This window comes from Babylonia areolata, chromosome 3 (genome assembly GCF_041734735.1).
Source record: "Babylonia areolata isolate BAREFJ2019XMU chromosome 3, ASM4173473v1, whole genome shotgun sequence".
In the NCBI taxonomy this organism is placed as follows: domain Eukaryota; kingdom Metazoa; phylum Mollusca; class Gastropoda; order Neogastropoda; family Buccinidae; genus Babylonia; species Babylonia areolata.
This window is the reverse complement of record NC_134878.1, coordinates 44855740-44872751: the sequence shown is the minus strand read 5'-3', so window position 1 is coordinate 44872751 and position 17012 is coordinate 44855740. Positions and strand designations below refer to the sequence as shown.

General features: G+C 42.2%; 1 protein-coding gene across 1 annotated transcript in view; it reads left to right on the top strand.

Annotated features, from left to right (window-relative positions):
- The window catches only part of LOC143280015 (acetylcholinesterase-like), a 163085-nt gene extending 160279 nt beyond the window's left edge, over positions 1 to 2806 (top strand). Inside the window, exons 10-11 of the mRNA XM_076584461.1 lie at positions 619 to 754; positions 1314 to 2806. Coding sequence (XP_076440576.1) covers positions 619 to 754; positions 1314 to 1665 — 488 coding nt within the window. The 3' untranslated portion in view covers positions 1666 to 2806. The remainder of the gene's footprint in view (positions 1 to 618; positions 755 to 1313) is intronic.
- The last annotated feature ends 14206 nt before the right edge of the window (positions 2807 to 17012 follow it).

Sequence of the window (17012 nt, the reverse complement as noted above, 5' to 3'; positions counted from 1 at the left end):
AACATTAACATTATAACTTTGATTGAAAAAGCAACCAAAAAACAAAAAAAAAATAAATAAATAAATAAAATAAAATAAAATAAAAATACTAAATAAAGAAAAAAATGAAGTGAATGCATTCAACACATGGGTACAGGTGTACCTCACGTGTTGGGACCAGTAATGTAATACATTCAATACATGGGTACAAGGGTACCTAACGGGTAGAATCTGTTCTGTTATAGTACATACAACACATGGGTACAGGTGTACCTCAAGGGAGGGACCTGTTCTGTAATACATACAACACATGGGTACAGGTGCACCTCACGAATTGGATGTTTTGTAATACATGCTATACATCGGTACAAGTGTACCTCACGTGTGGGATCTGTTCTGTAATGCATTCAACACATGGGTACAGGTGTACCTCACGGACGGGACCTGTTCTGTAATATTACGTACAATACATGGGTACATGTGTACCTCACGGGCGGAACCGGTCCCGTAAAACATACAATACGTGGGTACAGGTATACCTCAAAAGAGGGACCTGTTCTGTAATACATTTAATACATGCGTACAAGTGTACCTCACAGACTGGATGTTTTTTGTAATACATACTATATATGGGTACAGGTGTACCTCATGGAAGGGACCTGTTCTACCTGTTCGGGTGTCCCCTGAGCAGCCACCCGCTTCACCAGTACACGGAGCTGGACAAGAATATCAGTCGAGCCGTCATTGACCTCTGGAGCAACTTTGTCAAACATGGGTACGGGTTGTTGTTGTTCTTGTTTTTCTGCTGGGGACACGTTTTGGTCACTGATGGTTAGGTGTGAAATCTTATTAGTCGTGTGTGTGTGTGTGTGTGTGTGTGTGTGTGTGTGTGTGTGTGGTTGTGTCTGCGTGTGTGTGTGTGTGCGCGCGTGTTGCTGTGTGTGTGTGTGTGTGTGTGTGTGTGTGTGTGTGTGTGTGTGTGTGTGTGCCACACAAGTCCGTTCACAGGTCCGTTATGTCATGCTACAGGTCCGTCAAGCCACAGGTCCGTTATGCCACAGGTCTTTTTCACTCAGGACTCAGGCATAACCTGTATCATGACGGGCCTGTGGCATGGCATAACGGACCTGTAGCATAACAATAACGGACATGTGGTTCAACGCACCTGCGGCATAATATAACGTACCTGTGGTATAGCGGTATAGACCCCAAACTAATTGACTGACTAACTAACCGACTGACTGACTGACTGACTGACTGACTGGCGGGCTGAAAGGATTTTGAATCAGTCGGACAGTAGCTCTGTGTCTGTCTGTCTGTCTGTCTGCCTGCAGACGGCCGTTCCAGAGCTCTGAACCAGACCAGGCCATCCCGGCTTTCGAGGAACACAACCAGACCTACATCATCATCGCCAGTGACGGCGCCGACGTGGATATACACACGGGTCAGCGGCTGCGCTCCCGCCAGGTGGCGTTCTGGAACAACCTGCTGCCCAAGCTGCAGAACAACAGCGGCGAGCAAGAGGGCACGCAGAAAACGCTGACGTGGGTCTTCGTGGCCCTGACGTCAGCGCTTCTTGTGATCGTCGTCATACTGACCGCCTGCCTGCTCTACTTCAAAAGACTGGCGCGAGAGCGCTGCGTGGTGCATGCCAATGAGGAGAAGTCTTCTACGTGCCAGTTATGATTGTGTCTATGTTGGATTTTTTTTCCCGATTGTTTTTCATGTGTGTATGTGTGTTGTTGTGTGTTTTTATTATTATTATTATTTTCTTTTAATATATAAACTACAAAGAACATGTGATGGACGACCAAGACAGGAGGTCTGGGACTTTGCAGCCCAGCAAAGTGCAATTCTTGTGGTTGGTTGGGAAGTGGGGACACTGTTGTTACGACTTGTACAAAACCTTTTCTTTGTTGTTGGTTTGTAAATTTGGATGTTTTTTTTTTTCTTAACTGTTTGTGTGTTTGTTTGTTTGTTTGTTTTTTGATAATCATGTGCCCCAAATACAGGGTGGACAAGTTTTGTGAGGAAAGGGTGTGTGTGTGTGTGTGTGTGTGTGTGTGTGTGTGTGTGCACAGTGTGAGTGTGTGTGTGTGTCTGTGTGTGCACGCTGTGTGTGTGTGTGTGTGTGTGTGTGTGTGTGTGTGTGTGTGTGTGCACGGTGTGTGTGTGTCTGTGTGTGCACGGTGTATGTGTGTGTGGGTCGGTGTGTGTGTACGGTGTGTGTGTGTGTGTCTGTGTGTCTGCGTGTGTGAGTGCACGGTGTGTGTGTGTGTGTGCACGGTGTGTGTGTTAGTGTGTGTATGTGTGCGTGTGTGTATGTGTGTGTATGTGTATGTGTGTGTGTGTGTGTGCACGGTGTGTGTGTGTGTGTGAGGCTGTCTGTGTCTGTGTGTGCACGGTGTGTGTGTGTGTGCGTGTGTGTGTGTGTGTGTGTGTGTGTGTGTGTGTGTGTCTGTACACGGTGTGTGTGTTTGTGTTTGTGTATGTCTGTGTGTCTGTGTGATAGAGAGAGCGCAAAGAGTGATTTTTTTTTTAATATAAACTTTTCAAAATCAGGTTCGTATCATTCTTTCTCAACTAATATACATTTGTTATGTACAGTTTGACTACTGATATAGTTCTCATTATCATAAATGTACTGTTTTCACGTGTCAATGCATATTACCAAGGTCACTTTTACTTGTTAATAGAGTTGCATTTTATTTCTGTAAGCAGCATGTTCGTTTCTTCTCTTTTTCTTTTTCAAATAAATCGGTGGAATAAAAGAATGTTGACCATGACGTTTGATGGTGCGTACATTTGGTGCTGCGTTTATTGAAAAAAGACACAAGTCGGTTCGTCAGTGTGATCAGTTCAGATCATCGTGTCAGACAAACAGACATGGAGGTAATGAGTTTCAGTCCCGAGATTCCCCCCACCCCACCCCCCCGTTCGTTTATACCCCGCCATGTAGCATGTAGGCAGCCATACTCCGCTTTCGGGGGTAGTTTATACAGTGACATACTGTGCTAAAGGTAAAGGTTTCATATTCATCTATTTACTGTGCCATTGAATGATCACATTTCGAAATCTTCAGGCTTCTGTATTCTTGTCTAGAAACTATGCGTTCTTTTTTGTTCCCCTATTTGACAACAATTCTCAAGAAAAGATTGTTTCTCGTTTTGACCGTAATCTGGTTTGAAGGTGGAGATGTTAAGAAAGCGATTCTGTCATTTTCTGATGATCGTATGTGTGTGCTGATTCCACAACCAGGCTGAGACCGAGAAAGGCAGGCAGATACATACAGCACTAGTGTGGTTCAGGTAGGAATGTGAGGAGGAGGAATTTTGTTTAATTCACTCAGTACGACCAGTCCTCTCTTCTCCTCTACACAGCCCCCTCGGATGTCCAGTGGGTGTCTGAATGACCCAACCTTTAGCTTCCGTCGTCAGAATTGTGGTATTCTTTGTCAACATTCACCTCTTCAGTATGAGAGCCTTCCGCTTGATATATTTTGATGATGGTAATTTGGCTGAAACGCTGTTAACGTCGTCTCTTTCGCCGTTCGTATGGAGAGAGTTAATGTCCCGTCACACGTGATTGAAGACATTAATTTTGTTAAAGTGTTTATGAATACATTTGAGTATTATCGGTTAGAAGGGATGGGAGATGTGAATGAATGGAGGGTTGGGGGGAAACTGGGCAAATGAGGGTGAAATGAGGGTGAAATTAAAAAACAATATCTGAATACAATTACATGAAATTACTTGAAGGACTTCGTAAAAGAGAAGTCGTTAAACTGACAAGCGAAACAACTGATAATGAATGCAAAAAGTCAAAAACATCAACGTTCTCAGTCACTTGTGAAGACACACTTTCGTGTACATAAGGCTTCATCAAGCTACAGTCAAAAATTATATGCTTAAAATTGTCAGGTTACTAAAGCATATGCACCTGACATTAGAACAATACTTGGTCCTGTAATGAATTTGATAGTTTCAGTTTCAGTTTAAGTAGCTCAAGGAGGTGTCACTGCGTTCGAACAAAACCATATACGCTACACCACATCTGCCAAGCAGATGCCTGACCAGCAGCGTAACCCAACGCACGTAGTCAGGCCTTGAGGAAAAAAAAAAGAAAAAAAAAGGTGAATAAATAAATAATAGATAAGCTTACATAAATAAATAAATAATAATTATAATATAGAAAAAGGTAGTAGTGATAATAATAAAAATAATAAAATAATGATAATAAAAAATAAAGAAAGAAATAAAAAAAGGAAATTTGATAATAGTCTGAGAGTTAAACTCAGAACTGGTCTGCGAATCGGACCAAAGTCTGAGAGAGTGGGAATGTGAGCAACAGTCGAATCGTCACATTTTACAGCCATGTACTAGCTTTATATGTGCATGGATGTTGCTGTGCTTTTAGTTTGATTTTCTTTTCCCGCCCTTTTTTGACTCACTTGTGTAAACAAGGGGGGAGGGGGGGCTAGAGTTGACTTAATCAAGATTTTTAAATATTAGTAGTAGTAGTAGTAGTATTTTTATGTATTTATCTATTACTTTTTGATTTTATTTATTTTATTTTATTTTTTCTCAAGACCTGACTAAGCGCGTTGGGTTACGCTGCTGGTCAGGCATCTGCTTGGCAGATGTGGTGTAGGGTATATGGATTTAACCGAACGCAGTGACGCCTCCTTCAGCTACTGATACTGGTTCAGTTCAGTCACTCAAGGAGGCATTCGGACGAATTCCAAGAAAGAAAGAATGAGAGAACGAAACGTCCCGTGAAGTGCATGGGTTTTCTATCTGTGGTACCAGTCTTCCCACTGGAGTCCAAAGCACACTCAAATCTCTACAACCTACCTACCCAAAGGGGTACATGTGTGTGTGTGTGCGTGTGTGTGTGTGTGTGTGTGTGTGTGTGTGTGTGTGTGTGTGTATGAGTGTCTGTGTGTCTGTGTATGTTTGTGTATGTGTGTATGTGTGTGTGTATGTGTGTGTATGTGTGTGTGTGTATGTGTGTGTGTGTGTGTACGTGTGTATATATGTGTGTGTGTGTGTCAAGTCAAGATTTTATTTCATGATGGTAAATTGAGTAAGCAACAATTGCTTTTTTACATCAAGCCATCAATGAAAATAATAATTTAAAAAGATTAAAGAGAAGGGAAAAGAAAGAAATAAATAGAAGAGAGAGAGAGAGAGAGAGACAGAGAGACAGAGAGAGAGAGAGACAGAGAGAGAGAGAGAGAAGAAACAAGCAGATGAAGAGCAACAACAACAAAATGCATATATATATATATATATATATATATATATATATACAAGAATATTGTGATAAAGAAATACACAATTGCATTTCCATTTCACACACACGCACTCACACACACACACACACACACACACACACACACACACACACACACACACACACACACACACACACACACACACACCACTGAACACAAATTCTCGGACACAATTACACCATGCCCACCCCATCCACATGCACATGTTCCCCCATTTAGTGCAAAATCCTTGCCAACACAAGCATATACAAAACATTTCACAATTAATAGGAATACTAGACTAATAGGTCAAAATTTGTATTACTGTTAATTATTTTCAATGAAGTGATTCTTCAGATTTTTCTTAAACACATTTTTATTTACGATACTTTTCAGAGTGCGTAGGAGATTATTCCATAATTTTCCACCAGAACACAGAAAGCTGGATTTGTAAAGGCTGTTTCTTGGTCTGGGTATGCAGAGCATGTGGTTGTGTCTGTGTTCATTAGTTTTAAATGTGTCTGCAATCTTTTTTGGAGCATTTCCATACATAACATTTTGCATGCAAACAGCTTTGTTGAAGTGCAGCCTGTTGTGAAAGGATAATATATTAAGTTGTTTATAGTCCATTGGGGTCAGGGAGTTCGGTTTTAACAATACTATTTTCAGTGCTCTTTTATACATACGGTGAATAATCTTCAAGTTTGAGAGGCTACAGCTGTCCCATAAAGTTGATGCATAATCGATTACTGGCAGAATATGTGCACAGAAAAAGAGCTTTCGTGAATGGACATTAAGGATCTTTTTGATTTTTGTTAGTTGAAGTCTTCTATTTGAGAGACGTTTACTTAAGTACTTCGTATGATCAGTCCAAGATAGATCTTTATCAATAATGACACCCAGAATTTTATGTGAATCTACCTCTTCAATTTTATTGACGCCTAGGAATACTGGTTTGAAGTTATGTTTCATTTTTTGTCATTTTTGTCGTGCACATACATACATGCACTTCGTTTTCTGAGCATTCAAGGACATGTGATTCAAGTGTTTCAAGTCATTAGGTTTCTGAATACCATCTTGGAGTTCATTAGTTAGTTTACTGGCGTCTGAGTTGCTTGAATGTGAGGATGTGTCATCTGCAAACATTTCACATTTACATTTCATATAACAAGGTAAGTCATTAACATAAGTGGAGAATAAAATTGGCCCTAAGATGGATCCCTGTGGTACTCCATGATTAATAGATGTAAAATTTGAGGTTTGATTATTTATTGCTATTAACTGCTTCCTATCAGAAAGAAAAGACTGTATAAGGTGAATATACTCTGGTGGTAATTTATAAGCTTCTAATTTACGTAGTAACAAGGAGTGATTGATTACATCAAAAGCTTTCTCAAAATCTATGAAGAGGAGACCTGTGAATTTATTTTCATTTATGTTATGTAGAAGACTGTCAGTGAGTTGTATGAGGGCTGTATGACAAGAATGATTTTTACGGAAACCAGACTGGTCTTCATGGATTAAGTCGTTGTCAAAGAGATAAGAATATAAACATTTTTGCAAATGTTTTTCAATGGGTTTAGACAGAGCAGACAAGACAGAAATTGGCCTATAGTTAGATGGATCAGAAGAATCACCTGATTTGTAAAGTGGAATGACTCTAGCCTGCTTGAATTTAGAAGGAAAACATTTCTTATCGATACACAAATTATAAAGATATGTCAGAGTATCTACAAAAACAGGGGAAGAAAGCTTTAATATCTGTCCATCTAACCCGTCCAAATCTCGTGTGCCAGATTGTTTTAGTTGTGATAGGCTTTGACATACATCCAAGACAGTCATTGGTTGAAGACTAAATAGAACATGAATTTTCTTTGAGTTAATATACTGTTTTAGAATACAGAGGTCATTTTCACTGGTCCTATCGTGTGTGTGTGTGCGTGTGTGTGTCTGTGTCTGTGCGTGTGCGTGTGTGTATGGGTGTGTGTGTGTATGTGGGTGTGTGTATGTATGTGTGTGTGTGTTTGTGTGCGCGCGCGCGCGCGCGTGTGTGTGTGTGTATGTGTGTGTGTGTGTTTGTGTGCGTGTGTGTGTGTGTGTGTGTACGTGTGTGTGTGTGTGTGTGTGTGCGTGCGTGTGTGTGTGTGTGTGTGTGTGTTTGTGTGCGTGTGTGTGTGTGTGTGTGTGTATGTGTGTACCGAGCTTCCAGTTTCTGACAATGTCTGTGCAGTTCCACCACTGAGTCGGCCTGCAGGTAAAGACACACACACACACACTGGGCAGTCGGCAGTCCTATGGTGACTGAACTTCTGGACCGGCCAGGGATCATCCACACACAGTCTCTGTTCAGAGAAGTCTTTTATTCCGTCACGTAAAAAAAAAAAAAAAAAATGGGAAAAAAACCAAACGAACAAACAACCACCACCACCACCATAATTCATACCACGGCCAGTTCCGGGCACAAGAACAGCACATACACGTAGGTCTATCCACTTGCATACGTTGTTTTTTTTGTTTGTTTGTTTGTTTGTTTTTGGTTGTTGTTGTTTTTGTGAACGCGAGTGTTTACAAACATAAAAAGGAAGGTGGGGGAATGAGTGAGTGCGCAAACACACACACGCACCCACATACTTATCTACACACACACACGCACGCACGCACGCACATACGCACCCACCCACACGCACCCACATACTTATCTACATACACACACACTCTCTCTCTCTCTCTCCTTCTCTCTCTCTCCCTCTCTCTCCTTCCCTCCTTCTCTCTCTCCCCTTCCCTCCTTCCCTCCTTCTCTCTCTGTCTCTCTCTCTGTCTCTCTCTCTGTCTCTCTGTCTCTCTCTGTCTCTGTCTCTCTCTCTCTCTCTCTCTCTCTCTCTCCCGGACATATCTGTTGGCTGAAAGTACAAAGAAGAAAAGTTGCCGGTATAGTTTATTGAACGCGGCTTGCCATTGGACTTGTAACGGTTTCGGTCTATTCCATTTGAGTAGCCTGCGATGATGGCTTTAATGTAATAATAATAATAATATAATAATAATGATAAAATGTAGGCTTATATAGCGCAGTACCCCCATCTCAAATGGGGCTCACCGCGCTTTACAATAAGACATACAAATTTAAGACTAAGTGACATAAAAATGTATAAAATATGAAATAGAATAAAAATGAAATAGAATAAAATAGATCAATAAATAGACATAATCTCACATCATTTTGCTAAAAATACATATTTCAGACTATCTCAATCACGCCGGCTAAGATCTACATACTTCAAACTAAGTCACACACACACGCACACACACACACACATATGTATATATATATATATATATATATATATATATATATATATATATATATAATGTATATACACACACACATACACACACACACACATCGTTTATTTACATATCCATTGCATATACTTGTTTTTGAAGATTTCCTGCAGACCCATGAAAAAAGCTGATAAGTAACGATATTCATAGGATTCAGTCACTGATTTTGTAACCTTTTCAGATTCCAGGTGTTTGTTTGCTGTCATAATCATGAATTATCTTCTTTTTTTTCTAACTTCTGACTGACTGAAACCATTTATTGTCAGATTAATTTTTTTGTTGTACTGACACTTTCGCAATCATTTGAATAAATATTAACTGAGCAACACAAAGAAAATCAAATTTGAGAACTTTCATCAATCAGTAGTTATTTTCAATTGATAATATTAATCTAGGTGCTGAGGAGATCAACAGTCGGAAACATTGTGCATTCCCTATGAAATAGAACACCAATGCAAACGTCCAAATGCTCGCGGGGGGGGGGGGGGGGGGGGGGGGGGGAGGCGAGTAAATAAAATATATCTTTACGCCGGCTCAACACAAAATCTTAGTCAGTTGGCTTTTCTTGTGTGTGTGTGTGTGTGTGTGTGTGTGTGTGTGTGTGGTTGTTTTATGTTACTAACAGCAACTAAGAGAAACGAAAAAGTACCACCCTCCCCAAAATGAAGAAAAGGCGGGGGGAGTGAGGTGGCGGGGAGGGAGGGGGGAGAGGGTTTTTTTTCTCTTTTTTTTATACAAAACTTTGAAATCGAAAATCAAACACATGCTTAAAATGAGTCACATAAAAATGAGAAGGGAAGATAAAAAAAAAGTATGGTATGTTATCCTATACTTACCATTCTACAGTTTGTGCGTTCTTTCTCCCCATCCTTTCCCTCCGCATTCTTCCCCCCACGCTCCCCCTCCTCCCCCCCTACCCCTTCCCCCCCACCCCCCACCCCCCAAAAAAAGCAACAACAAAAAACCAGCCCCTCTTCTCATTAAGAAACAGATGTCCCCCGTTGACGACCCATAACGTCATCCTCAAGTGGCAAACGTCATCAGTAAATGGAGTTATCTCCTCGGGACGACCTCCCCGCAGTGTAAACCATGTCTGGCAGGCGTTTGGAAAGAGTTAAACACTGATGCGCGCCTGTAGCCAGCTCTTCTGTTTTATAAGACATAGAAAGAAAAAAAAGAAAGTGTCTGATAAAAAAGAAAGACGAAATCAAGGACAAGAAAAAACAAAACGAAACGAAAAAAAGAAAAAAAAAAAAAAAGAAAAAGGAAAAGAAAAAACAAACAAACAGCAAACAAAGAAAGAAACAAAAACAAAACAAAACAAAAAACAAACAAACAAGAACAAAAAAAAACCCAAAAAACCGAAAGTAGGAATAATAACATTTCTAAGAAAAGAAAGAAAAAACGGGACAAAAGGGTTTGCTCCCTTTTATTTTCAAGCTTGTCTTGTTTTTTTGGGTTTTTTGGGGGAGGGGGGGGGGGGGGTTGTTTGTTTGTTTGTTTGTTTGTTTTTGTTTGTTTTGTTTGTTTGTTTTTTATTCTTTTTTAATCTTAACTCAGCGCGCGCTTTTACAGTACCTCCATTCACGACGCTTAGAATGCCGCTGGCTGCAACTGGCATTCACAAGATGCCTTCTTTAGCTGCAATTGACATTTTGCAATGTGCTGTTACTTGCAGTTTGATCTGAGCAAGGACACTATGCCTTCAGTTTCAAAAAGGTGTCAATGCGCATGGACTGATCGTACACGTTATAGGCAGCACTACACCTTTTGTAATGAATGGATGAATGAATGAATAAATGAATAAATAGATGAATAATAAAAAAAAAAGAAGAATAAATGAATGAATATGTGCTTTTGTTCTTGTTGTTGTTTTGTTTGTTTGTTTCTTGTTTTTTTGTTTTTGTTTTTTGTTAATGAACGTCGGTGCAACTGACGTTTCCAATATGCAGTTTCCGCTTCGCCCCAACACAAGATTTTCTTGCGCAATGATATCTCTGTTTTATACGGGCTGTCGTTCATGTTCCCGGGCATTTAAAAACAAAACAAAACAAAACAAAACAAAAACAAAAAAGTCCAAAAAACACGAAAAACAAAAGAAACAACAACAACAACGAAACCACCTGTCATCCTGCTGCCCCATATTAATCTGTTATCGGTCTGGATGTGCATCAGTAGAATCCTAGGTGCATTCGCCTTGTTCACTCTTCTGTATTGTATTGTATTGTATTGTATTGTATTGTATTGTATTGTATTGGGTTTCGTTGCGTTGTATTGCATTGTATTGCATCGTATTGTGGTCCTACTGATACGAAAGAGTAATTTTCCCTCTTTAACCCTTTCACTACCAAACTTGCATTAATTTTATGCAGCAGGCTAGGTAGAGGACCCATATCAGTGAAAGGTGACCATTCATTGGTCTGTTATCCATGAACCTACTGCTCTTAATGTTCGGTGGTAGGATAGGCCATATCTTCTATACGTTACAGGGGAAATCCCCAGCTATTCCTAGACACCATATTTCTGTGTTTATAGCACAAGGGAATTTTGCACTCTAAACTGACTGGCGGTGAAAGGGTTAATAAAGAAGCGCAATAAACCTTGATCCAGTTCTGTGTATCTGTCGCGGCGTTGGTCAGCAGGTGCTTCCTCGAGGACATTTCTTGGTTCGTTTCTCAGTATCGCATGACAGTGATGATGTCTCAGTAACGCATGACAGTAACGTGTTTCTCAGTAACGCATGACAATAACGTGTTTCTCAGTAACGCATGACAGTAAGTGTTTCTCAGTATCGCATGACAGTAAGTGTTTCTCAGTATCGCATGAGAGTAAAGTGTTTCTCAGTACCACACGGAAATAACGTGTTTCTCAGTAACGCATGACAGTAAAGTGTTTCTCAGTATCGCATGACAGTAAGTGTTTCTCAGTATCGCATGAGAGTAAAGTGTTTCTCAGTACCACACGGAAATAACGTGTTTCTCAGAACCGCTTGAAAGTACTGTGTTTCTCAGTACCACATGAACGTACTGTGTTTCTCAGTATCGCATGACAGTAAAGTGTTTCTCAGTACCACACGAAAATAACGTGTTTCTCAGTACCGCATGAAAGTACTGTGTTTCTCAGTACCACATGAAAGTAAAGTATTTTCAGAACCACATGAAAGTACAGTGTTTCTCAGTACCACATGAAAGTACAGTGTTTCTCAGTACCACATGGAAATAAAGTCTTTCTCGGTACCACATGGAAATTAAGTCTTCTACCACATGGAAATGAAGTGTTTCTCAGTACCACATGGAAATAAAGTCTTCTACCACATGGAAATAAAGTCTTTCTCAGTACCACATGGAATTAAAGTCTTTCTCAGTACCACATGGAAATAAAGTCTCCTACCACATGCAAATAAAGTCTTTTACCACATGGAAACAAAGTCTTTCTCAGTATCACATGGAAATAAAGTCTTTCTCAGTATCACATGGAAATAGTCTTCTACCACATGGAAATAAAGTCTTTTACCACATGGAAATGAAGTCTTTCTCAGTATCACATGGAAATAAAGTCTTCTACCACATGCAAATAAAGTCTTGCTCAGTATCACATGAACTTAAAGGATTTCTCGGCATCACATTAACGTACAGTGTTTCTCAGTATCACATGAAAACAAAGTGTTTCTAAGAACCACATGAAACTAAAGTCAGTGTTTCTCAGTTCCACATGATTTTTTTTTTCAAGAGGCAACACCTTTCTTACTGTGGGACTTTTTACATGCGCTGCTAAGTGCAGTGCATGCTACACACGGGACCTCGGTTTATGGTCTCATCCGAATGACTAGCGCCCAGCAGACCACCACACAACGTCAAGTGGAAGGGGGTTGGGGGGGTTTGGGGGGTGGGGGGGGGGGGGTGTTGAGTGGGGCGATACTGGCGAGTGTTGGTTTCGATCCAGTACACTCCGCAGATTCGCTCGGTACCTATGCGTACGCTTTGCCACAAGGTCACCACTCAAATGTGGTACGCTAACTCAGAGCGGGTGGACTAACGACGGAGCTATAATTATCTCCCCTGCTGTTTTGCCAGAGGTAGGTTTCAGACCTGTGGGGGGTTGGGGGTGGGGGAGGAAGGTTGTAACTATAAAAACCCTCTTCAGTCAGTGCTGTCTAAACAAAGGGAGTCAATCACTTGCAGCCGTGTCTCTGTTTACCTTTTCCTGTTTACCTGTCCGCTGTACAGCGTCTTGTCTCGTCTGGTGCCCCCCAGAGAGGTAAGGAAAGGTAAGGTGGGGGGGGGAGGGGGGTAAGGTTGGTAAAATATGACAGAGAGGGTGGGAGGAGACAGAGAGGGACACAGAAGGAGGGCGGGGAGAACACCCCTCCCCCCTCCACACACACACACACCGGCACACCACTCGTCATCCCCCACCTACCATAAGAAAAACGAATGAAAGAGATGGGGGGATAATTATACGTATTTAGTGGGACTGGGGGTGTAGGTGGTGATAATGAGTGAGAGAGAGGAGGGGAAGAGACAGACAGACAGACACACACACACACACACACGCACACACAAAGATATATATATATTTTTTTTAATTTATATATATATATATATATATATATATATTATGGTTTATTTAAAAGAGAGAGAGACCAATAAAAAGTGGGAAAACATAACAGAAAGAAAACACACACACACACACACACACACACACACACACACACACACACACACACACACACACACACACACACACACGACAAGTGACTAACTGATCACCAAGGAAGCATTGTAAAGATTCCAGGATAATAGACATACCTAAACGTAATTCATGGATAAAGGAAAAAGAATGAAAAACAGACGCACACACTAAACGTCCACCCCCCCCTCCACCCCCCTCCCCCCCACACACACCCCTCCACTCTCCATTCCCTGCGCACACTCTCGCTCAAACAGAGAGAAACATCGACCACAGTGCTGCTTCAGTTCAGTCCACTCAAGGGAGTTAAACAGAGGTAAGAATTCTGTCCTTTCAGTCTTTGTCTCCCTTGTAATGATGCAGCACTGTCGACTTGTTCGACCTCGCATCGAGAGAGGATTGGCTGGTATTGTATGAATGATACATTTTTTTTAGGGTAACAGCAAAAGCTACAACTTAAAAATAATATGATAAGTCATTCAAGTACAAAAAATTTAAGAAAGTAATCGTAGAAATAAAACAGAATGACGCTGTACCTCTCTATCGATGCCGGATGGTACTGTTCCAGTGGCGGCACTGTAGTGATATTTTGTCCCCCAACCCCATGCCCCCTCCACACCCGACCCCCCAAAAAACAGAATAGAATAAAAAAAGTAAAAGAAAAAAAAAAGGGGGGGGGATTAAATGATTCATTTCTTCTTCTTCTTCTGCGTTCCCTGGCCACGCTAGATTTTCAGTCCGGTCAGGACAGCGAAGGATCCCACCGGCCCCCATAGTTTTTCCTGGAGCTCCACCAGGCTGGGCCATGCCTGGCGTCTCAGAGCGTCGAAGGTGGAGCACGACTGCAGGATATGACAGGGTGTCTGTAGGCCAAGCCCCAAGGGCACTGGTCAGTATTTGATATCTTCAGACGGTAGAGGTGGGGGAGGAGCTGACAGTGCCCCGTTCGCAGTCTGAAGATTAATTGTGACCTGTGCCGCTCTGTCCAGCTCATGGATGCCGTCCTTTTCGTCTTCTGTCCCGATGTCCAGACGTTGGCGCCATGCTTTTCGAAAGCTGTCTCTCAGTATCGTTTTTGCGGCCTCGCTGTAGGAGACTGGGTGAGCTGGCTGCTCTAATTTGCTGCCTGCCTTGGATAGGCGATTCATTTCGAAAGAACGCCCTTTTCATTCACGTTTTGGATGTCCTTACGACGGTTCACGATACGTTACATCAAAGATTGACATAAGTTTACAGTTGGGCCAACAGCAAAGTGACAGCTTTGTCATCAATGGTTTCTCCAACGCAATGGGAAATCATTTACAGCTTAGTCTTTTGTGAAGGATTAGGACTCTCAAACTAGAAGGCTAAAATGCACTAGCTTTTAGTGCTGCAGCCTTGGGGGCTGATGGGCCTTTGGGAACCATCCCAACGCCGACTGTTCTTATATCCTCTTCTCTTGGCCGAGAGAGTGGGGATGTAACTTGGGCAAGACAATCTCCACTATAATCAAATTCTAGCCCAGATAGTTGGGACAGCAGTTACCTCCTCTGCTCTTCTGATGGTCATCGTCGAAAACAACTGACTATCATACGTACGTAACTTTGATCTGTGCTTGAAATATATATATATATATATATATATATATATATATATATATATATATATGCATATTGTTGTTGTTTTTTCGTTGTTGTTTTTGATAAGTTTATTATGATCAATTATCATGTCACGAATTAATGATTAATAAATCAGTATTTTGGTAGCCGGTAGTGAGGTGGACATAGAGAGAGAGAGAGGGGGGGGGGGAGAGAGAGATCAAAATCTCACAGCTTACGAATTCTAAAACGTAAAACGGCCGCCACCCCCTTTCTGCTTTCTGCTCTTCAGAACTTTGTGGAATCGTTTGACTGACGACACACAGTGTATGGCGTAACACACACGCACACACACACGCACACACACAGACACAGACACGCACGCACGCACGCGCGCGCGCGCACACACACACACACTCGCACATACACACACACACTCGCACATCCACACCACACACATACACGCGCACACAGACACACACACAGACACACACGCACGCATGCGCACACACACACACACACACACACACACACACACAGACAATCACACACAGAACACTTCAGTCATGGCGGGGGAGTACAGCTTATTTCACAATCCCCTTCAACTTTTCACAAATATTTTTTCTTTCTTCCCCTCCACCCTCTCCCCCGCCAGTCATTAACCCTCTTCGCCCCGTTCATTTCTTTCGCGAGTAGGTGCAGAGACAGCCTCAAGACAAGAGAGAAGACAAGACGTGTTAATCGTGTTTCGGGAAACCCCGTTGGGGCACATGAAAATGCTACATATTTCATGTATCATAGAAAATCACGTTTGTTATCGTGTTCATATTGTTTCACAGTGGCTACAGCAACTGTTTGGTTAAGACGCACTTTTATTTTTATTTATTTATTTATTTATTTTTCTGTGAAGAAAAGATAAGAAGAAAAAGGTAACATACAAGAGATACAGCATTGTACAATGTTTATGTGCTTGAAGTGAGTTGGTATTTATCCCAAACGCAACTTTATGAAAAATTCGTTGTATTCAAATGAAACAACAACGACAAAAAACAAACAAACAAACAAACAAAACAAAAAACAAACAAAAAAAACAACAAACAAACAAACAAACAAACAAAAAGAAACAAAGAAACAAAACAAAAAACCAAACAAATAAACAAACAAGTAAGCATGTTGACTGAGAGAGACGCAAAGTGATATTTGTCTTGAATGCGGCCCCATGCTTGGTGGTGTGTTTCAGGGTCCGGAGATGTTACTCCCGATATTCAACGCTTCACCCACAGTGAGGATGGCATGGGAATCCGACTTTGGGCCAGGGAAGGGTTACAGCAGCGGAAGGAGAGGACTGGGTCTCGCCTGCCTTCCTATCCATAGGGCCGAGCCCTAGACCTGTGGACCTTAACTCACTGCCCCATCAGTGGCTATAACTCACTGCCCCATCAGTGGCTTTACCTCACTGCCCCATCAGTGGCTTTAACTCACTGCCCCATCAGTGGCTTTAACTCACTGCCCCATCAGTGGCTTTACCTCACTGCCCCATCAGTGGCTTTAACTCACTGCCCGATCAGTGGCTTTACCTCACTGCCCCATCAGTGGCTTTAACTCACTGCCCCATCAGTGGCTATAACTCACTGCCCCATCAGTGGCTTTTACCTCACTGCCCCATCAGTGGCTTTACCTCACTGCCCCACCAGTGACTTTACCTCACTGCCCCATCAGTGGCTTTACCTCACTGCCCCACCAGTGGCTTTACCTCACTGCCCCATCAGTGGCTTTACCTCACTGCCCGATCAGTGGCTGTACCTCACTGCCCCATCAGTGGCTTTACCTCACTGCCCCATCAGTGGCTTTACCTCACTGCCCCATCAGTGGCTTTACCTCACTGCCCGATCAGTGGCTGTACCTCACTGCCCCATCAGTGGCTTTACCTCACTGCCCCACCAGTGGCTTTACCTCACTGCCCCATCAGTGGCTTTACCTCACTGCCCCACCAGTGGCTTTACCTCACTGCCCCATCAGTGGCTTTACCTCACTGCCCCACCAGTGGCTTTACCTCACTGCCCCATCAGTGGCTGTACCTCACTGCCCCATCAGTGGCTTTACCTCACTGCCCCACCAGTGGCTTTACCTCACTGCCCCATCAGTGGCTTTAC